Genomic DNA, 22,073 nt, shown 5'->3' on the forward strand with positions numbered 1-22,073 from the left:
CGAACGCACTCTAGCATCATATCGATGTTTGTTGCGGTCTGCGTTCTTCCGAGCCGCAGCGGTAGCTAAGCGATAAGCATCCCGCAGCTTTTCTCTTAGTCGGGATACATACTGCTGATGAGTTTCATAGCTATCTCCATCCTCTGATACACCAAAGCACAAGTCTATGGGTAATCTTGGTTCTCGCCCAAACATCAAGAGATATGGGGTGACTCCCGTAGCATCGTTCTTTGTGGCATTGTAGGCATGCACCAGAAATGCGACATGCTGGCTCCAGGTTGCCTTCTGCTCTGGTCGCAAAGTTCCCAACATATCTAATAGGGTTCGATTGAACCTCTCGGGCTGAGGATCACCTTGGGGGTGATAAGGCGTTGTCCTAGACTTTTTAATTCCTGCTATCTTCAGCACCTCCTTCAGAAGGTGACTCTCAAAATCCCGCCCCTGATCAGAGTGTATCCGAGCCGGGAATCCATAGACTGAGAAATATTTGTCCCACAATACTCGAGCAACGGTGGTGGCCCTCTGATCACGTGTGGGATATGCTTGTGCATACCGTGTAAAATGGTCAGTCACTACTAGAATGTTTCCAACATTCCTCTTGTCTACCTCCACAGACAAGAAATCAATGCATACCAACTCCAAAGGTTTGTTGCTGGTGATGTTCTTGAGATATGCAGCCCTCGTGGGCAGAGTTTTCCTTTGAACACATCGAGCGCAAGTCTCACATTTCCTGCGAACATCTTCAGCCATTCGGGGCCAATAGAACCTACTACGAATAAGTTCCAGGGTCCTCTCCATCCCTAAATGCCCAAAGTCATCATGCAGGGCCCTCATGGCCAGGGCTCTGTACTTTTTTGGCAGTACTAGTTGTGCTCGTTGTTTTTGTAAAGGGTCAGTGGTCATTCGGTGTAGCACTCCCTGAATCAGTTTTAGTTTGGTCCATTCTCTCAATAGTAGTTTACCCTCCGGGTTAGGTGGGACAACCGCAGCTGGGCTTCGCCCCTCCCTTTTGGCAAGTAGTGTATCACGAATGTCAATATCTTGCCGCTGGGCTTCTTGCCAGTCAGCCGCATTGAGCATGGGCAAAGGAGATTGGTCTAATGCAATATAGTTCACCGAAGCAGAAGGCATGCATTCAGGGGGCAGGCCCAAAGCTTCTGCAACACATCCCTGAAAGCCTTCACGGGCCTCTGGCTCTCGGCGACTCACACTGCAAATAGCTCTCACTCCATCTGTGGGTATCACAGCAACTTCTGGAGCCTGCGGACGCCTGGACAATGCATCTGCATCTACATTGCTTCTCCCTGATCGGTACTGAATGCTGAACTCATAGCTAGCCAAGGCGGCCACCCATCTCTGCCCTGTAGCATCCAGCTTAGCACTTGTTAACACATAAGTCAGTGGATTGTTGTCTGTCCACACCTGGAACTGAGCACCATACAAGTAGTCTCGAAATTTCTCAGTGATGGCCCATTTCAAGGCCAAAAACTCCAGCTTGTGGGTGGGATAGCGAGTTTCACTATCAGACAATCCTCGGCTGGCAAAGGCTACCGGTTTACATTTGCCTTCCACTTCCTGGTACAGGACTGCTCCCAGACCCTCCAAACTGGCATCAGTATGCAGGATAAATGGTTTGCTTGGGTCAGCAAAAACTAGGACTGGAGCATGAGTTAGGCAAGTAATGATTTCTCGAAAAGCCCTTTCACATCTCTCATCCCACCGTGGCCCAAATGGTGCAAAGGGGCCATTGTGTCTCTGCACAGGAGGCTTTGGGGACCTCCCCTTATTCTTGGACTTAGATTTGTTCTTGCTGGACTGATGTCCCCTGGTAAGATCATTCAGAGGCTTTACAATCGTAGCATAGTTTTTCACAAATCTGCGGTAGTAGCCACTAAATCCAAGGAAGGTCTTGAGTTCTCTGTAGTTACTTGGACGTGGCCATGTAGTGAGTGCTTCTATTTTATCAGGATCAGTACTCACACCTTCTTGGGACACAATGTGACCCACATACTTCACTGAGGTTCTGCAGAACTGGCATTTGTCAATTGAAAGCTTCAGACCATAATCCTCCAACCTATCAAGCACTTTAAGAAGTCTTTCTTCATGCTCCTCTAAGGTTCTTCCAAACACAATCAGGTCATCCAAATAAACTAACACTTGCAGTAAATTCATGTCTCCCACAACTTTCTCCATGAGACGTTGAAAGGTGGCAGGTGCTCCAGAAATCCCTTGGGGCATGCGTTCGAACTGATAAAACCCTAATGGGCAGATGAAGGCTGTCTTCTCCTTATCTTCTTCTCCCAGAGGGATCTGGTAGTATCCACTTCGAAGATCCAACACAGAGAACCACTGGCTTCCCAGCAAACAGTCTAAGGCGTCTTGCACTCGAGGCATAGTGTACTGGTCGACCACAGTACGGCTGTTTAGGGTGCGGTAGTCAATACACATCCGGATTTTCCCATTCTTTTTGCGGACTACCACAATGGGTGAGGCGTATGGGCTGCGGGACTCTGTAATGATGCCATTCGCAGCCAGCTCCTGAAGATGATGTCGCACATCTTCCATCTCAGAGAGAGCAATCTTCCTAGATCTCTCCCTGAAAGGTCGAGAGTCATGTAGTCTGATATTGTGCTCTACTCCTTTTGCACATCCCACATCCCACTCATGCAGTGAGAACACCTTGGATCTTTCACAAAGTTTCTTCCTCAGGCGATCTTTCCAGTCCTCGGACACTGGTGAATCTCCAAAGTCAAACTTTGCTGGGTCTATTGCCGAAACTGGAGTTTCATACTGGGGTTTTACAATCGACTCAGGCTCAAAGAGGTCTGCTATCTTTTGTCCTTGCTTCACAAAAATATCACGACTCGTTTCATTAGCAATCAGTATAGTCACCCTTTCCTGGGCTTCAGCAGGTAGGGTTATGACTCCACTGGGGACCAGCACTCCTTCAGGGAGCTCTCCTCCCATCGGCTGCTCTATCATTGCTAACGTCCCTTTACTGCCTTTCAGACAGGTACTCATGACAAGCACTTCTTGCTCCGTCCTTGCAGGCACTACTAAGGGGGTTGTGCCCGCGTACTTCAGTGCCCCAAGCGGTAGCTCAGATGTGTCCCTTTTAGCGCTCTCAATTTTCCTATAGGCTTCAGCACAAAGCGTATGGATCATCAGGGTATTCAGGTACTGGTCCCCAGCCCGCCTTCTGCAGTAATCCGCGAGTACCTTGAAGAGACTGGAGTTGGTCCCTATCAGCACAGACACATCAGAAGTCCCTTTAGGGTCAGGGCATATTAAGGCAGCTGTGTCTACCTCTTCTCTTACCCCAGCAACCTCCTCTGGGAATTCCAGGTGCACTATGACATACCCTTGATAGGGGTATTCATCCATGCTGAGGCCACATAGGCCAAGGCCAGTCAGTGGCTGTATAGGCAGGTGCCTAAGCATCTGTTGGTAGAATGACTGAAATATAATAGTCACTTGAGATCCAGTGTCAAGCACTGCTTTACACTCCACCCCTTCAATCCTCACCATGACCTCTGCTCGAGGCCCTATCAGTCCTGCAGGGATCCCAGCTGGACAGTCTTTTCTGGGGGAATCTTCAAATCCTGCAGACCTGGGGGGTCCCCGTCCCCAGACCCTCTGGCAGCTACCGGATCTCTCCCAACTGATCCTCAGCTTTCCATACACTAAGGAGGGGTTTTCTTCATTACGGCACTTGGCAGCACTGTGTCCATCCTGACCACATCGGTAGCAGAAGAATTGACCTTTCCCCCTTCGCCTGGGGGGGATGGTGGCTCTAAGTGCGGGCTTCTCAATCGCCACAGTTTGAGGCTTCTTATTCCTAGAAGTCTTAACTCGGTCAACGGTACTTTGCAGCTCAGCTATCCGTTCCGTCAGGACCTGCATTTGTTGGGCAAGTTCCTCTCTGGTGCTCACCATCAGTACACTGGCCATTTGCAGTGGTGTTGTGCTGGCTGGCTCCGATGTTTGGGCTTCCCAAAACTCACTGGCAGCCTGCCTTTCTTCCTCCTCTCTGACCTCTTTTATCAGCTGGGAGTAACTTGGGGGATGTTCCCGTCGTTCTCTTAGCTGGAGATGAAGTAGAATCGGGTTCTGATACTGAGTTCCTCTTACAATTTGAGCCAGTCTGGTCTGATCCATCTGCTCAGCAGTCACTGCTCCCCTCATGACAGCTCTCTGAAGCAGTCTCTCCAGTCTCTGTATGTAGGCTGAAGCCTTCTCGCCCTTTTGTTGTCGGGAATTAAGGAACTTACAGTAGCTGTCTTCAGGGCCCTCTACGCTCCCAAAGTTGTGTTCAAGGGCCTCTAGGCAGTCCTTCACACTGACCCCAGGGTCAATGAGCTTCAGGGTGCGAATCACATCTAATGCTGGGCCGCCAAGGCTCTCTATAAGGCATCTTCGCTTTTCTGCATCTGGTACGGCCCACTCTTGCAGCATTTCAGTGGTATGCTCTAACCAGGGTTCAAACTCCTCCTCCCCAGCAAATAATCTTAACTTACGACAAGAGTCTGACTCAGCATGGGGCAGCACAACCTTTTCCAATATTTGCCCCAGAGCTTTTGTCCAATCATCAGCCGAGGCTGCAGCCTCCGAGCTAGAAGCTGCTGAGCCAGGGCCCAACAAACCTGACATATTAGCCATTATACAAACAGTAATTTCCTCAAAATATAAGCACAAACAAAAAAAATATAAATTGTTTCCCAATGTAGTGGATCACTCAACAGGTGCTTGCGAGGGGTACTGACCCAGGCGATCCCGGACGAGCCCCCAAAAATGTAACCCTTCTGCCCGTCAGAGTTGGCAGCAACAAGGGCCGGGTTCAATATCTAGGGGTTCCATTCCAATAACACAATGCAAACCGGCTCGAGCCCCCACCCAGTGACCTGGGAAAAATATATACCACCCCCGCTGGGCGCCTCCAAGAGGCAATACTTCCCCTCTCGCAAGCACATAGTCTGAGTGTAGCAAAAGTCTTTTAATAACAGAGAGAAACAATGTGGCATTATGTTGGGGAAACACCACCAACAGGATTCATAACACAACCCATGAGCAAAAACACCCCACCCCAGGCAAATTGGGGCATGCCCTTTTCCCTTTGGTTCTTGAGTCCAGCAACCCCAAATCACCCAAAGTCCCAAAAGTCCAATGCCCCAAAAGTCTCTGTCCCTGGTCAGGGCAGCCCCAGAGTTCGAAAGTTTATCGGCGGAGCTTTACCTCCCAACCTGGGTGGAAATGGGACGGGGGTAAGAGGCACCTTACGTGATCTGAAGCTGACCGCCCCATAGCTCCATAGCGGCGCTCCACTCCGCCAGCCGCCCCACAAACTCCTTCGCTCAGCTGCGCTCCGCTCCGCCAGCCGCCCCACGAACTCCTTCGCTCAGCTGCGCTCCGCTCCGTCAGCCGCCCCACAAACTCAGCTCCACGGCCCACAAGCAGCTCCTGCCATCCACACACTGCTCCGCGTCGAACTGCTTCACCAGCCGTCCCGCAAACTGCTCCACAATATATCTTCAGGCTCCCCCACTACTTAACACAACACTCAGTGATTTCAGCTCTTAGGTGAATTCAGCTTGTAGTAGGGGAGCCCCAGTGCTGGTACACTGTCAGCCCAAAGTCAGCTCAGCAGCCTATAACTAGACTTCTAATGAAATCAAAATTAGCTCTGATATTCCACAGTGGAGAGAGGAGGAAGTGCAATCAGCATGTAAGGCCCTCACCAAGGGGCCCATGCCACCAAGTACTACTACTTGTCCCCAGCCTCTCTCCATTCACACAGTTTTGGAACCCATGACCCTTGCCTAGCGAGTGCTACTTAGTTGATGGTGAATCCCTCCATCATAACAAAAGGCCACGTACAGTTCCAAGCACAGTTCCCATAATCAGGGTAATAACAATTTATTCTTCCTGCCCCAATAACAGAGACACTGGGGATCCCACAGCAGCCAAAGTGACCATTTGGGCAGCTATGGTCTCATTCTAGGCGTGGTGGGTGTGCCTATGCAAATGAGATCGGCCCCTGAAGTTCTTTTCCACAACTTGCCACACCTCACCACCAGATGTCAGGGTGGAGCTCATCCTGACACTGCTTACATGTAATTCCGGGAACAAAGTAATTGTTTGCTCTTTTTCTGGCAGGGTAAAGGCTGCCCAAAATGAGTTAGGACAACAAATCTTGGCAGATTTTGAAGAAGCTTTTCCTTCCCAGGGCACAAAGGTATTGTGGCTTTTTTCTCCCTCTAATGAACAGTCTGTTGTTCAAATGAAATGTCAAATATAATCATCATGGGTTTTTATTTATTATTTGATCTATGTGCGACTTCTTTTGTTTTAGGAGATATTTTAGAAAGAAACCTAGTCTCCTGAGTGTTAGTGTAATGCGTATAGTTTTTCTTACTGTTTTCCATCAAGTAAATGTATGTAAATAGGATGACATTCAATAAGGATAAATGCAAAGTACTCCACTTAAGAAGGAACAATCAGTTGCACACATACAAAATGGGAAATGACTGCCTAGGAGTACTGTGGAAAAAGATCTGGGAGTTATAGTGGATCATGAGTCAACAGTGTTACACTGTTGCAAAAAAACCAAACATCATTCTGGGATGTTTTAAGCAGGAGTGTTGTAACAAGACACAAGAAGTAATTCTTCCGCTCTAATCTGCGCTGATTAGGCCTCAACTGGAATATTGTGTCCAGTTCTGGGCACCACATTTCAGGAAAGATGTGGACAAATGGAGGAAGTCCAGAGAAGAGCAACAAAAATTATTTAAAGGTCTAGAAAACATGACCCATGAGGGAAGATAGAAAAAATTGGGTTTGTTTGGCCTGGAGAAGAGAAGATTGAGAGGGGACATAACAGTTTTCAACGACATAAAGGATTGTTACAAGGAGGAGGGAGAAAAATTGTTCTCGTTAACCTCTGAGGATAGGACAAGAAGCAATGGGCTTAAATTGGAGCACGGGCAGTCTAGGTTGGACATTAGGAAAACCTTCTTAACTGTCAGGGTGGTTAAGCACTGGAATAAATTGCCTAGGAAGGTTGTGGAATCTCCATCGTTGGAGATTTTTAAGAGCAGGTTAAACAATCACCTGTCAGGGATGGTCTAGATAATACTTAGTCTCTTCCCCATTGCCAGTCCCTGGAGCGCTATAAAAATGAAAACCCCACTATGCTGCAATGAGCTGGTATGTTCGTGGATACTAACAAGCAGAAGTCCAGCAATAATTTTGAATTACTGCTTGCTCTGTGGAGAATTTGGATTCCTTGCACAGGAGGAGCTAACTCTGTCTTCCAAAATACCACCACTGCTCCTTGACCATATACCTAATAAATCATTTGCCTTGTCTCTTCAGTTTCATTGCCCGGGGATGTGACCCATGAATACAACAGAGTCTCATAGTTTCATTGTTTACTTTTAATGTTTGAAATGGGCACTTGAAGGTGCAGTTAATGTACTAGATTTTTTCATTCTCTGGACGCCTGGGCTCAAATCTGGCTTATTTGTCAGAAACAAAATGGGTCTTGTAGTGAGACAGTTAGTCCACATCAAAGATCATAGCAGTAGCAGATCCTGGTAAGAAGCAGTTCACAAAGTGTATTGCAGGTCATGATCAAAATGTGATGGCAAGGCTGTGTAAAGGAAGCTTTCACAGTGACAGCCCCGCAGTCTCTGGCTTCTGATCACTGTTGTCACTATTGCTTTAAAGAGCTCTTATTTTTAATTTAAAAATTCACTTCTAGGGTCAGATCCTCAGCTGGGGTCAGCTGTTATAGCTCCATTGAGACCAGCAGAGCTGCACTGTTTTATAGATCTAGGCCACAGTTTTTATAAGAGGTAACAAAATTGGGACAGGCACTGTCTTTTTGTTCTGTACAGCACCTCCCACAGTGGGCCAGGACTGGCCTGCTAGGCACTATGGGGATGCAAAAGATGGTGGTAATAGATGTAACAATTCTTAGATTTGGCTTACAACTTCTTGCTTATTCTTCCTGCAAAGCCTAGAGTTCTCTGTGAATAACTACCTTGTATTATAAAGCATCTTACATGCAGATGGGCCCCAAAACACTTGAGAAATGTTACTAAGCCCTTGTACAAGTATAGGGATCGCTTTGCCCATCACTGCACTGGTGGAACGCAACGAATGTTTAAGAACAGGGATTGCACAATGGCAGCCTTACTTCAAGCTCATTGAAATCAATGGAGAGGCTTTGAAAGAGCCCCTGAACAGAGTAACTCTGTGTCCACTTGAAACTGCACTGGGGGTTGGGATTTTACTGAAGATGCTTCTAAGCGACTGTGATGTTTGCGGTCTTGTGCGGTAAAGCTGTGGTATGTGCCAATATTGACCAGCAATCAAATAACTTTCTAAATGTTGAAGCTTTGATCAACTCCTGTCTGCTTTTTATTTTTATTTTCTGTTTTGGCCCTCCGTGCAGCTGGGAACAAGGTTGCTTGTCCCAGGATTGCTTTGTTAGTCATCGTTCTTTAGAGAATTATTCTGTGTATAGTGAAGGGCTTAACGAAAATGGTGTGCTGAGCTGGCTGTGCTTTGCTGCAGGTTGCTGAGAGATGTTTCATTGTTCATCCACCAGAAGCGAGATACCTAAGCATCAGTAAGCCGGGCAGCAGCAGTGGAGGGAAAAGGAAACTAAAAGTAGAGGACAAAAACAAGATGAAGCTGCAAAACCCAGTAGATTTTGCAATTTCTCCTTTAGGCTTTTTGGCTAGTAAATCTTTTGTTCTTGTTTATTTTGACAGAGGCCTGGCGGTCCCAGCAACGTCCTCCGTGATGCCTGTCTAGTTGCTAGTGTCTTAGATCCCAGAATCAAACAGGAAATCATCAAGAAATTTATTAAACAACACCTCTCGGAATACCTGGTACTTTTCCAGGAAAACCAAGACGTAAGTGGAGCACAGCATGCTATGGTTAGATTTTGTGTTGCAAAAGAAATGGATTTTGCTTTGTTGGCAGCTACTAATTTCATATTTTCCCAGCTTGATTTTGTAATATTTGTTTCTGAACTGTGTCAGAGATGAGTAATGACTTAATGATGTGCTATTGAGTGGATGATGATTTAGGATGTGGTCTTGTGCTGTACTTTTTCCTTCTACACAGCACTAGCAAGGATCCTGCAGGCAACTGGTGGCCCAAGTGCCAGAGTTGGAAAGCCAGCTGAAAATGGGAATTCAGGAATTCCTGAGTTCTAATCCCACTGACTTCCTCTGGGGCTTCAATTCTCCTTCTCTAAAACGGGAATAATATGTACCTTGCACCAGAGTGCTGGGAATAAATGAGAGAATGGGTGAGATTTTCAAAAGCACCTGAGTGATTTAAGAGCACAGTTGCCATTGACATTCAGTAAGACTAGTGCTATTAAGTCACTTCAGCATGTCTGAAAATCCCTCCTGTATTTAAGCAGTCTGAAGGTGTGCTAAGTATTATTTTTGTTGTTCAGTTCCATTTGACTTCAAGTTTCTTAGCCCCACTTCTTCTCTAAAGCCACTAGAATATACTTAGGCAACATGTCTAAATATTAGCAGCTGCAGGCTGTACAGTGTTCTTCATCTCATTCAGGTCGCCTGGCTAGATAAAATTGACCGACGCTATGCTTGGATTAAACGTCAGTTGATGGACTATGAGGAAAAGTACGGGCGGATGTTTCCGCAGGAGTGGTGCATGACGGAGCGCATCGCCGTTCAGTTCTGCCATGTTACGAGGTGAGCACAAACGCAGCTCATCGTGCTTCCTAGCATGGTGAATTTTGCTAAGAGGGCATATCCATGTTTTTCACTGAGTTGATGGCAGATCTGTAAGATTTTAAAATGCTGCTGTTAAATGTCTTTGTAGAGTGGTTACTGCCTGTGACTTACAAAGGGAAAAAAATGCTGTTTAGGTGATAATCCTGAGAGAGAATTACAGAAATACATTGAATACACAGATATTGATATAAAAGGAAAAGCCAACCTTCCCTGCAGCAGAGCTGTAGATGAGTAACGAGCCTGGGAAGCCTGGGACTGCCATCTCACAGAGCTAGCTCCTTGAAAGCCAGTTCCCCCAGGAGACCGAAAAGTATGCGCCAGCCAAGGTCCCCAAAGCATTTGTCCCTGCTGCTGTTCTCTGACCCCAATTATAAGCACTGCTCTCACCAAAGCTTTGTTACTGTAGGGTTTTCTGGCTAAGAACAGTACATTGGATGTTAGTGGCTGGTGTCCTGTTACGCACAAACCTCACATGGGTATGAATTCTGAAACCTAATCTGTATGGGAGTTTAGCAGTTAAATGAGAATGGCTTAGGAATTAACTTGAATTTAGTGACGAGAGCTGGCTCGCTATAGGAACTGGACTGAGTTACGACCATAAGCTTCAAATCTTTTTCTTAATATGTGCATAAGTAATTGATCTCTTCAAGCACGAAATCACATCCTTCATTTCCCTCCCTTTCAGGACTGAGCTTGCTAAGATCATGCGCACAAGAGCTAAAGAGATTGAGGTGAAATTGCTTTTGTTTGCCATTCAGAGAACGACCAACTTTGAAGGGCTGATGGCTAAACGCTTCTCGGGGTGCACTCTGGCTGATGGGACCGTGGTAAGGAAACTTCTAAAGAACAGCCCTACAGCCCTAGCAGTTACGGGAAGAAACTCCCATCCTCAGCTGTAACTGGGGCAGTGAGGCGCTATAAAGGATACCTTTTGAAAGCCTCTGCCCAAAAGATGTTAGCCTGGATTGGAGAGCAGAGAGTTTTTGATCCTAGGTACTCCACCTGGGGCACAGAGAACCCCCTTCCTCCCCTACCTCTTGAGGGTGCATGGTTATCCTACTTCTCCTACAATTCTCCTGCGCCTCTTTAATTAAATTATAGCTGAAGCCCCTTTGTTATGAAGAGCCACTACATAATTATACCACAGAATATGCATCATGACACAAGTTTCTTGCACGCTGATACAACATCATAACTGAACATTTTCCCCTCTTCTCAGTGCTCCTTTCCAATTACTGCATGGAAAAGGTCCCATCCTGCCTTAGCCGTGGGGTTTACTCTTATTTGCTGGGGAAAGTGGCTTTGGGAAAGGACCCTGGCAGCTTGCATGCGGCCTTGTCTCATTTCATTGTTCCGAGCTCTGTCTGTTACCAGCATGTCCATTAGCTTAGGGAGTGTTCCTGGGATTGTCACTCTGATTTTTCTGCCTGGAATCTAAGATGAGCAAGTGGAGTGCTAAACACATGCTGCCTAGACAGCACAAATTCCAGATGTGGCTCAAAGACCGCAGGTTTGAGGAGCGCTGCTCCGCAGTGTTAATCTGCGGAGGCCTGTTTGGACTCTTATCTTTGAGGAAGCTGTATAGGTGTAATGGTTTCCATCAGGGCCCACTGTGATGGATTGAACCATTACTATTTGCTGTAATGCAGTGGATGGTGCCAATTAAAGGGGGAGTTCTTTAACACTTCCTTCAGTTGATTGATTGGAGAGTTCTTCACAATCTGATTTTCATTTTCCCAGAATATTTATTATCCAATGTGCTGTTAATTAGCTGACTGCATTGGGTTGTTCTCATTCTCCCTTCAGAAACAGGATGCACGGAAGCAATTGTAATTGAAGAACAACAAAAGAGGAGAGAAGGGAGTTTGAAATAAAGAAAATTAATTTCTTTTCCTGGCAGCCTTTCTCTCACTTCTGATTCTATTTAGGGACCATGAAGCCTGGGATTGCTGTCATTTGAACTCTTTTTTTAAACACAAAACATAGCATGTAATTATATATGGGTATACGGACAATACACAGTGGAGATGAGTGGCAGAGGGGAGCCGAAATACAGGATTTGCTGCAGCAGCACTGTTCTGTAGTTAACTGTTGTGTCAGCAATTCTGTAATAAAGCCCCTGTTTAAAGAGGTTAGAACCAAGTCTTGCCAATGCAAGGCAAGACTTGGCCAATGGAGCATGTGGGCCCCTTTTGAATGGTCGGAGTGTAACCAGTAAAGACTCATTCTGGCTTTGCATACTTGGTCGTGTTTCTGTGAGTTACAAGGAACTTGCAGAGGTTTTCTGTCTGAGGGGTGGACAGATGGTGACGCGCCACCTCACTTTCTACCAAGCCCACTGTAGACCAGTGGGCAGAAACCTTAGCTGGCAGCGATGAACGATGCTGTCAGGAGCAGCAGAGTTTAGTCCCTTTTCTTGGAGCTTTTGTGCACAAAAGATTCCAAATAAACCCAAGAACAGAACAATGCATCCCAATTGCTGGAGCCCTTTCTAGCTTCTTAGCCTGCTGCGGGGGAAAGGACACTCGAGCTAGCCATGCCACAGCCACTTGCTCGCTACCTTTCTGTGTCCACCCCCATTACTTACTTGGTGGGCAGATCTCTGGGTTACCCCCTCATGCACTGGGGCTTGCTACGTTATCACACTCACATACCACCTGTGATTTGCCCCACAGCACAGTCTGTCCTGGCTGGCTAAGCCAGTTTGGAAACCATGTGACTGGAGTCTCACATGGGTATTTCCCTCCCCTGCCCCACCCCACCATCTCTATATTTCCATCTCCGTGTGACCAAGAAGTGCTCTTACAGGGCAGCCCTCGAACGGAAGCCACTCTGCTCCCCTTCCCCTAGCAGGCTCTTCACCCTCTCCAGCCTCTTAGTGCTCCACAGCACCATTCGCTTGTCGGCCAGTAAAGACCATGTTGCCGCTAGCTCAAACTCTGCTTCTTCCGTCTTGAGTGTTTAGCACCAATTCTGGGTTCTGCTTCTAATGCTTGATGGAGCAGTGAGCAGAGTTTGGAGCCCTGAACTGTGACCCGCTGACCACCCAGCTTGCTAGCTATTAAAGATCCCAGGGCTAATTTTGGGAGAGTAGGAATTTGTTGTGGTGGTGTTAGCCAGAATTTCCCTTCCTGGGGTGTATTGGCAGATTGGGGAGCCCAGCACTGGAACAGAAGGGCATGCTGCCTGTCAGGAGTGAGATGCATTGATAGAGCAGTGGAGGAGGATGGGGGACTCTAGTTGTAGCCTAGCAGGAGGTCAGGATGGAGGTGCTTGGCAGTACGCCTCACCATCAGTCTTTCACTTCGTTGAGCTTTGAATTCATTTCTGCGTTTTCACAAAGCAGACCTCTGGCTGATACTTGCTTTCGATGTTCTGTGGTCATCCGTGATCTGTAGATTTATTCCCATAAGACAATCGGGCAGGGAGGGGAGACGCAGATAGGGCTTAGGAAGGCAAAGCGAGAATGCAGCAACGTGGCTGATGTCCCAAAAGGAAACTGTCTCTCCCTTTACTGACTTTCTTTTTTTAACAGAAAAAGGCAGAGCTGCCACCTCCCTCCACCAACCCATTTCTGGAAGATGAAACTGGGACAGAGACGGACGAAACTGTGATAGAGAAAGGCGATATAGACAGAGTAAGTCTTCCAAGTTCCTTATCTGCAAACAAAAGAGTCCCAGTTCCTGAGACTCTCTGGAAGTCCCTAAGCTTTTTTTCCAAATCTATTTGAGAAGTTCATTGTCATTGCCACATGCTGAGCATGTGGTCCAACAAATAATGTGGTCCAACAAATAATTTGGTCCAACAAATACTTTACAGCAATGGTCCCTCACTGGACACATCTCCCCATGTGACTTCAGGTCATAGGTGTTCACTTTATTGAAACAAACCCGGTTTTACTCCTCCAAGGTAGGGAGAATGAGCTGGGTTCTAGTCTACCTTGCATGTCAGCAACCTGGTCAGCAGCTGAAATGTAACTGGAGAACCCTTACTGACAAAAGGCACCAGAATATAATTGGGTTTTCAGATCCTAGATGATATTTGCTGTGCTGGCCATTTGAGAATCATATTTTGCTTTGTCAACTGGGCAAATTAAACCTCAAATCAGTGAATGAGAATAAATATGGGAAGCTCATTATGTGTAATTTTTCACTTTCGCTCCAAAAATATGAGTGGAGGGATTTTTATATCCTGTTTGTTTGTTCTCCATTCCCTCTCCAGGGATGGGAAAGCGAAGCACTTACGTAACACTTTGCACCTTTAGAGCACTATACAAACAGTAAATGAATGTGCTGGAAGTGGTATTCTTTGTTTTAATAGACACCAATCTCAAAGCCAACAAGCCGCTTTATTTTGCTCGATACAGTTGAAGGTTGCAGAGCGTTAATTGTGAGCTGCTTGGGGCAGGGACCATCTTTTTGTTCTGGTCCTGCTCCGTGCCTGGGGGTCACTGAAATGCAAATAATTTAATAATCATAATAAAGAAAGTCCTAAAGCAGATATTTTTAAAAACAAGGATTTGTTCCTCCCGGTGGGATATTACCTTGATGGCCTTGGCTATCAGGAACCTGAGTTTGAGCTCCACCTTCCTGAGCTTGTTAGGGGCAGGAAATGATCTGGAGGTAGGATGTTGTGGGCCAGGGAGGTCTGAGCATGGTGTGTCCTTTGAGAATGGCCCTTTCTACCAATGGGCGGTGTGGGCATTGACTTGTTCCTGTCTACCCTACGCTGGCTAGGAGAAAGCCAGCCACGAGGAAAGGTGTTGGGGAGGGAGTAAAGTGTAAGAAAAACTGAGGGGATTCTCAAGGGCGCCAGAGGGCAGGCGAGGGACTAAATGAACTGCAGAACCATCCCCTGTTTTTAATGAACAGCTGAATGTACTAACTTGTCAGAAGGCAATTCAAGTATTTCTGAGCAGGGAATTGTCTAGTTCCCAGCATACAAGGAAGTTGGTTTCCTTCCTGGCATCAAGTCTGTGCCAGCCCGTCGTGCCATTCCCTGTAGTGCTTCTTGTGAGGGAGGGAGCCCCACTTTTGGCATTCCCCAGATTACTACCCTTGAGAATGGCACCACGATTGGCTGGAGCTGTGAGTGCACTCAGCAAAGCCCCGCCCAGCTGAGGCACACCTGGGAAGGAGGTTTGCCTCCTAGGCACCACTTGGTGACTAACACTTGCACATTAGTGGCAGAGCCTCGTATATTTCACTCGCCTTTGCTGGCAGGAGAGGAGCAGAAAAAGAAGAGGGTGAAGGTGGAGGGGGCTGGGAGGTAGAAAGCCTCTAAGATATTAGTGCTGATGACTGAGGACATGTGTAAGTGGAAGAGGGCTACTGGGGGGGCACAAGAGTGAGGGGAAAGAAATCAAAGAAATCCACGTTAAAAAGAAACCCTTCTGGTGATCCTAGCAGTTAGATTTAATCTGTTTACTTTGGATAGTAATAAAAGGAAACTGGGCCAGCTGCAGACCTCCTTACTGTGACAACAGTAACCTTTTATTATTCCATCAAACTCCAGGAGGAAATAGCTTAAACATCTGCAGCTCTTGGACAGCATTCATGCACTCTGAAATACTGCTTCAGTGCTACTGTTAGAAGATTTAGTATTTTGTCTCTCTAAGCAGTGTGGGGTGCAGGATGATGCAGAGAGAGAGAGAGGGACAGCACACACAATCTCTGCTTTAATCCAGCTCTTCCAGCCACAGGAACGGTAAACATCACTAGCCTAGTGAATCCCTGATTCCCTGATGCACAAGGTGGTCCTGTCAGAGCTCCCGTTCCAGAGACCTCTGGGAATGGTGTGTTTTAGAAATGCCACCCATTGCTTTCTTCCTGAAGCCAAGGAATGTACACATCCAGCTGGATTGCACAGACGTTGGCAAAGCACAGGATTGGGGGATGCTGGGCAGTTGCTCTCTCCCAGAGTCATAAAAGCTCACATTCCCCAATGTTGTTGTTCGTGAAAAGGTTAATGAAACCAGGTTCATGGAGTGTTCTGGCCTCCATAAATTGTTGGTTCACATAGGCTTTGCAGCCACACATTATTACTCATTTTTGTGTGCGCTAGTCTTAATTATTTCTATGAAATGCTGGTGTTTCCAGTCTCTGTGCACATTCCACAGGTGACCCAGTGCCTCCTTGTCTGTTGTTTAGGAAAGCACGTGGGAAAGAGCTCTCTAGTTCCTTTTCTTAGGATGAAAAGGCTTTTTCAAAGAGGAAAACTCAGCTCTTCATTGGCTGGGCATTGAACCTAAGTCTCTGGCAAGGGAGGTGAGAATTCTACCACCGAATCATCAGTGCTTTCTTTGCAGGCTGTGAAATTGTCTGGTTGCTAAGAAATGGAGACAACAGAAGAAAGTGTCGATATCAACATTTAAAAATTCTAGATACGGTACAAATATTTGGAGGCTTTAAAGCCCCAATTCAGCATTGTCCTTAAGCATGTGCAGAATGTTAAACATACGAACAGCCCCATTGACTTTGCTGAATCAGTGAATGAGCTGGGCTTTGGAAATATAGACTCCCAGAAAGGAGGATGTGCCATGGTTATGAGTTGGGCTCGGCACTTAAAAAATATTATATGAAATAAAATAAGAATAAGACAGATGACCCAAAATTGTGCATGTACTTAATGTTGCAAATCTGATATGAAAAATAGTATTATTAGTGATAATTTTAAAACATAACCTCCCTCCCCCCATAAAATATGTTGTCATAGTGAAAGAGATCCTACCGTGCTCTGTGCATTGATAATTGCAACCCTGGGATCTGCTTACCTAAATTCCACCTGAGTATAGTATATTTCATGTCTTAAAATGTAGGTATGTGTTCATTGTGCTTTTAAACAGCTGCTGTGCCCATCTCTAATGGGGTTTCCTTTTGATGGTGTTTCCTTACTATTAACCAATCTTCACAACTTCCCTATTTATTTGCAAAGTGCTTAGAGATCCTCTGTTTAAAGGTGTTATAAAAGCACAAACTATTCTTTATTGTAAGAGAACTCTACAAGTGAAAAGACAACTCTCTGAAAGACCATACATTTATTTTACTGCAAGCTGGGAGGGGTTGAAAGCACTTGGGAGGACAAGATGCCAGATGCAAAATGTCCTTGACACATTGGAGGATTGGTCTGAAATCAACATGATGAAATTCAGTGAAGACAAGCACAAATTACTTCACTTAGGAAGGAAAAATCAAATGCACAACTACAAAATGGGGAATAAGTGGCTAGGTGGCAGTACTGCTGAAAAGGATCTGGAGGTTATAGTGGATCATAAATTGAGTACAAGTCAACAGTTTGCAGTGAAAAAAGCTAATATTCGAGAGTGTATTAACAGGAGTGTTGTATGTCAGATGCGAGAGATAATTGTCCTGCTCTACTCAGTGCTGGAAGGCCTCAGCTGGAGTACCGTGTCCAGTTCTGGGCGCCACCACACTTTGGGAAAGATATGGACAAATTGGCGAGAGTCCAAAGGAGAGCAAGAAAAATGATAAAAGGTTAGGAGAACCTGACTAATGAGGAAAGGTTAAAAAAAACTGGGCAGTTTAGTCTTGAGAAAAGAAGACTGAGGGGGGACGTGAGAAGTCTTCTAATATGTTAAGGGTTGCTATAAAGATGACAGTGATCAATTGTTCTCTACGTCCACTGAAGGTAGAACAAGAAGTAATGGGCTTAATCTGCAGCAAGGGAGATTTAGGTTAGATATTCGGAGAGGCTTACTAACTAATCCCTGTCACTGGAGGTTTTTAAGAACAGGTTGGACAAACACCTATCAGGGATGGTCTAGGTTTACTTGGTCCTGCCTCAGTGCAGGGAGCTGGATTTGATGACTTCTTGAGGTCTCTTCCAGCCCTACACTTCTATGATTCTATGGACATCTTACGATGTGAAGGGTCCAAACCAGGTTATATATGTTGTTAGCAACACTTTATCTTTCAAAGCAAATAAACCAGGCAAATAAACACAAGAGAATATTGCTAGATTGAGGCAAACCGTGACCCTCTGTACATTGTTGGTTATCTAGCCATAGAGTTCTGGGTTATAATAAAGTTCTAAGGAATGTAGGTCCTGCTGTGCTATTTTCTTTGCTATTTTCTGTAGAAGTTTGATGGCAGGTTTCCAATCATTGCTCTAAATGGTTTCGTTGCAGCCCAAGAAGCCAAAGGCGCCAGACAACCCATTTCATGGCATCATTTCCAAGTGCTTTGAACCTCACCTCTATGTATATATTGAGTCCCAGGACAAGTGAGTAAAAAGCATGCACCCTTTTTTTTTTTTGTCTTGATTGAATGTGTATTATGACGAGGGTTTTCTCAAATTCTGCTTTGCTCGCTTTAGTCAGCAACAGTAGTGCCGCTCCTTCATCTCTTAAAAAGGATGTGATGTACAGAGATGGACCTCCCAAAAAGAGAAACTGCAGAGGGATGTTTGTGTTTGACACACACCCCACGTTGGAAAATTCACAATGAAAGGTGGCCAAAATGGGGCCCACCAAGTCCTATAATGCACTCTGTTGCTTCCTTGCTGAGAGATGTGACTCGCAGGCACTACAAGTCCCAGCATACACCATTTTGACAGTCTGGGTTGCCAAACCACATTGCAGGTTCCATTAATTTCCGCAGCCCTTGCTTCCTTATTTAAAAAGGAGAGTGGCTACCATTGGATGTTTGTGTTCAAATCAGGAAAAGAGTTTAGGCTTCTGGTAAGTTACTAGTGTGGCCTTGGGTTGGGCAAAGTTTGAATGCCCCTGATGTGATTGGATCATGGTGTTCTCTAGTCCCATAGGCTTGGAGCAGTGATCCATCTTGGTTTCTTGGGAAGCAGGCTTTTCTCCTGCAATATGAGCAATGAAGACTCAGAGCATAGTCAACTGCCCCTCCATGATAAACACTTATCTTTCATCTCAAGTCCTACATCTATAGTTTTGCTTATTAATGTTTTGCATCTGTCTTATCCTTGCTGTGTGTGGGTTTACCTCTCTGTAAAATGGATGTAACACCTGCCTTAAAGGGGTGTTCTGAGATTTGATTATTTGTATAAACACCTACGCATGAAGCGTGCTATGAATGTGCTAGCTATTATCAAATAGGTTTTCTGTCACTCCCGGCCCACCATTTTGCTTAGTATCTGAGTCACCGTAAACTATTAAAGCATCATCATCATTTCTGTCTCACTGCAGAATATTTAGAGATCCTCTGAATGGAAGATGTTCTAGCCTAGGGCTCTCAAACTTTTCTATAGGCTTGACCACATCTTCATAGACTGTTTCCTGGGCACCTTCCCTCCCATTCGTGATCAAATAATGCCCCCATGACAACTGCAGTGACTGATTACAGGGAAAAGTGATAATGGGAAAGTATTTAAAATAGTTTAGCTTCTTTTAATATAACTTAAGGGTTGGGGGAGCGGAGGAGGAGTCACCATCATGTGACCAGCCAGCTCCCTGAGGGCTCCAGAGGGGAGAGAAATGAATGGGCTTAAATTGGATAGAGGCTTATGATGGTGATATAATTATTATTTATTCATATTATTGTACCCCCAGGAGCCCCAGTCATGGATCAGAGCCCCACTGTGTCCCAGTTGCATTGAAATGCCAGGTAGCAATCCTGGGTCACAGAGTAACAGCCGTGTTAGTCTGTATTTGCAAAGAGAAAAGGAGTACTTGTGAAGTGAGCTGTAGCTCACGAAAGCTTATGCTCAAATAAATTGGTTAGTCTCTAAGTGAGCTGTAGCTCACGAAAGCTTATGCTCAAATAAATTGGCTAGTCTCTAAGGTGCCACAAGTACTCCTTTTCTCTTTGCAAATCCTGGGTCAGTTTTTCCATGTCCCATAAACCTTTTATGCTTTAAAAAATATGTGCAATAGTCTGTCCTTTTGGGGCTAGATTTCATTCTCACTGCAGAACAAAGGGAAATGTCTTTTTTTCCCTCTCTCTCCACAAGCTAAACACCAAAGTGTCTGAACATTCCACCCCCCTCCGCCCCCTTTGGCCAATTCAGTCCCTGTTTTCAGTAATCCTACCCCACCCTGCTCCTGCTCTCAACGTTTTTTTCCTCCTGTTTTCTTCCGCAGTCCCCAAGATGTTTTACATTAGCTTTATAGCAGGGAGTTCAAAGAAAAACTGCCACATTAGTGACCCCCCCCCAAGTTTGTTTTTCTGTACAATCTTTTCTACTGGGATTGAACCTTTGAGGGATCTGTTTGATTGATATCTGCATAGGGGATGTTGCTCAGATAATTAATTGGGTATTTGGGCAGCAAATAGAAAGGATGGTGGGACAGAAGTTTTGTTTAGTGTCTCTTAGTTCGTGGCAGAAAGCAGCTGGTTCCTTTTTTCTGCTGGAAAATTGTTTCCATACCAGTATGAAGAAACATGGTGCCAAAATCTGTAGCAGTTTCGCAGGAGATACCTGGAAGAAAGCCTTTAAAGATTTGTGGGATTTTTTCAGGCTTGGTTACAATTCAAATATCAGGCATCGGATTGCACTTCAGTCTCTCTGGGATATAAGCGTCTGACTCTGACGCACAATTTATGTGAGCAACATGAATAAATATAATGTTGGAAGGAAATCTAATGTTGGAAATAAACAAATCTATATTATAGCAGAGCAGTAGCTCTGTTAAAGTTGAGACTTGCTAACTGTTATCAGCCAATATTTCTAAGTCCTCTAAAATCCCCACATACTCAAACTGTCTTGAAAATCGCTGTGCCTTATTGTAGTCCAGCATAGGGTTAGTGGTCTGAATCTGGGGTCACTTGAGCAAGGAGTTCCAGAGGTATCCAATAGTGTGTTATACCCTACAATTGACCTGGACTACTTCACGTTATTTGCTCCTACTACTGAGATGATGCATGTTATCTAGATTGAACAAACTGGCTTGTTAAACGCCGTGCATTCTTTATTCATGTTGCTTCATGGCTTGATATCCAGCTCTTCTTCATGAAGATTGTGCATCCTCCCATTCATCTAATGAAGAACGAAGCACTAGCTATTAATTCTGTCATTGCTCAGCTGACAGCTGTGTCGTGATAGCACTAACTAGGAACTTGTATTAATTGCATACTGTCGTAGATCTAGAAAAAAGTACTGACATTCTGGAGACCAGGAGAGAGAGAGAGAGAGAATCAAGAAAGGGTGAGCATGCAAATAGAAGGATTTGAGTCCATTAGAAACAGAGTAAAATTCTGCAGTCGAGTGATTTCATTGCAGTTTCTCTCTCTTACCTCGTTTTGGAAAATCTGCTCCCAGCTAGTATGCCATTGTTTGGAGAAGCTTCCCGTTTGCATATGGAAAAAAAAATGTCCTGTCTGCAGCGGTCTCATTTCCAAAACCTGGATAGGAGAGAGTCCTTTTCTGTTTCTCTCTTACCTTCTTCACACTTCAGCTCCTAATGGTAGGGAACAACTTTTCCCTATCTGGTGCTTCACACTGCTCTGAGGCCAATATGTTGTTCCTGTGGTGCATTGGCAGAAATGTGCGTATTTGTTCACAGTCCAGCTGCCATGAGTTTGCCAACTCCCAAGCAACAGCTCCTGCAAAGAATTGTCACCATCTCCAGGCTCATCAAGGCCCAAAAGCACATCAGTCCCACATCAATCTGGACAAGAACTCCAGAGTGGCCTGAGGATGAGTGAGGGTGCTCTGCTGACCCCGCCGGCTCACAGCGAAGGTCATGCAGTCCATCAGAAAAGTGACAAAACAGTTATTTGGACTAACTTAAATGCTTTAGGCACTTGTACAGCATTTGGGCCTGCAGCTACTGAAATCAATGGGAAAACTTCATTGACATCAATAGAAGCAAAATTGAGCTGCTTGTTTACAATAACTTCCAAATGCAAATTGGACCAATGTCCACAATTAAAGTTCCTTCAGCACAGGACTCTCCTCTCCACCCCAATCCATCTATCCTCTCCAGCTTGCTCACCGGGAAAAGCCTGAAGGGCTTTGCAATCTGACCAGAAGGCCAGCTCATTCAGCCAGTCTCTGATGTATGAAGGGAGGGGAAGTGAATTCCAGAGTTGAGGATCATTTGCTGAAGTGGTGATCCATGGTATTTGGCTACCCCAGGATCCCGACATTTGCCTGCACAGCTTAGCCTTAGACTAGGCATGGTACAATAGCATTGCTTTCCCAGCCATTTCAGACAGCTGTTGTTGCAGCTACATGTGCTTGTATTGAGAAGGCTTTGGGGGAGCCAGAGAATACATCTAACTTGCTTTGCATAGCAAAGGAGACTCTGTTGTGGAGATCAAGCATAAGAGGTGTAAAGAAACAAAAGCCACTGCCATTGCTCAC

The 22,073-nt window shown here is 45.5% G+C and overlaps 1 protein-coding gene across 1 annotated transcript in view; it reads left to right on the forward strand.

Annotated features, from left to right (window-relative positions):
- VPS53 (VPS53 subunit of GARP complex) overlaps positions 1-22,073 on the forward strand; it is a 98,012-nt gene that overhangs the window by 40,831 nt on the left and 35,108 nt on the right. Inside the window, exons 8-13 of the mRNA XM_084651037.1 lie at positions 6,154-6,232; positions 8,778-8,921; positions 9,595-9,737; positions 10,465-10,606; positions 13,315-13,416; positions 17,926-18,020. Of these exons, the coding sequence (XP_084507163.1) occupies positions 6,154-6,232; positions 8,778-8,921; positions 9,595-9,737; positions 10,465-10,606; positions 13,315-13,416; positions 17,926-18,020 (705 nt within the window). The remainder of the gene's footprint in view (positions 1-6,153; positions 6,233-8,777; positions 8,922-9,594; positions 9,738-10,464; positions 10,607-13,314; positions 13,417-17,925; positions 18,021-22,073) is intronic.

Source organism: Lepidochelys olivacea (genome assembly GCF_965140295.1).
Source record: "Lepidochelys olivacea isolate rLepOli2 genome assembly, chromosome: 17".
Lineage (NCBI taxonomy): Eukaryota > Metazoa > Chordata > Testudines > Cheloniidae > Lepidochelys > Lepidochelys olivacea.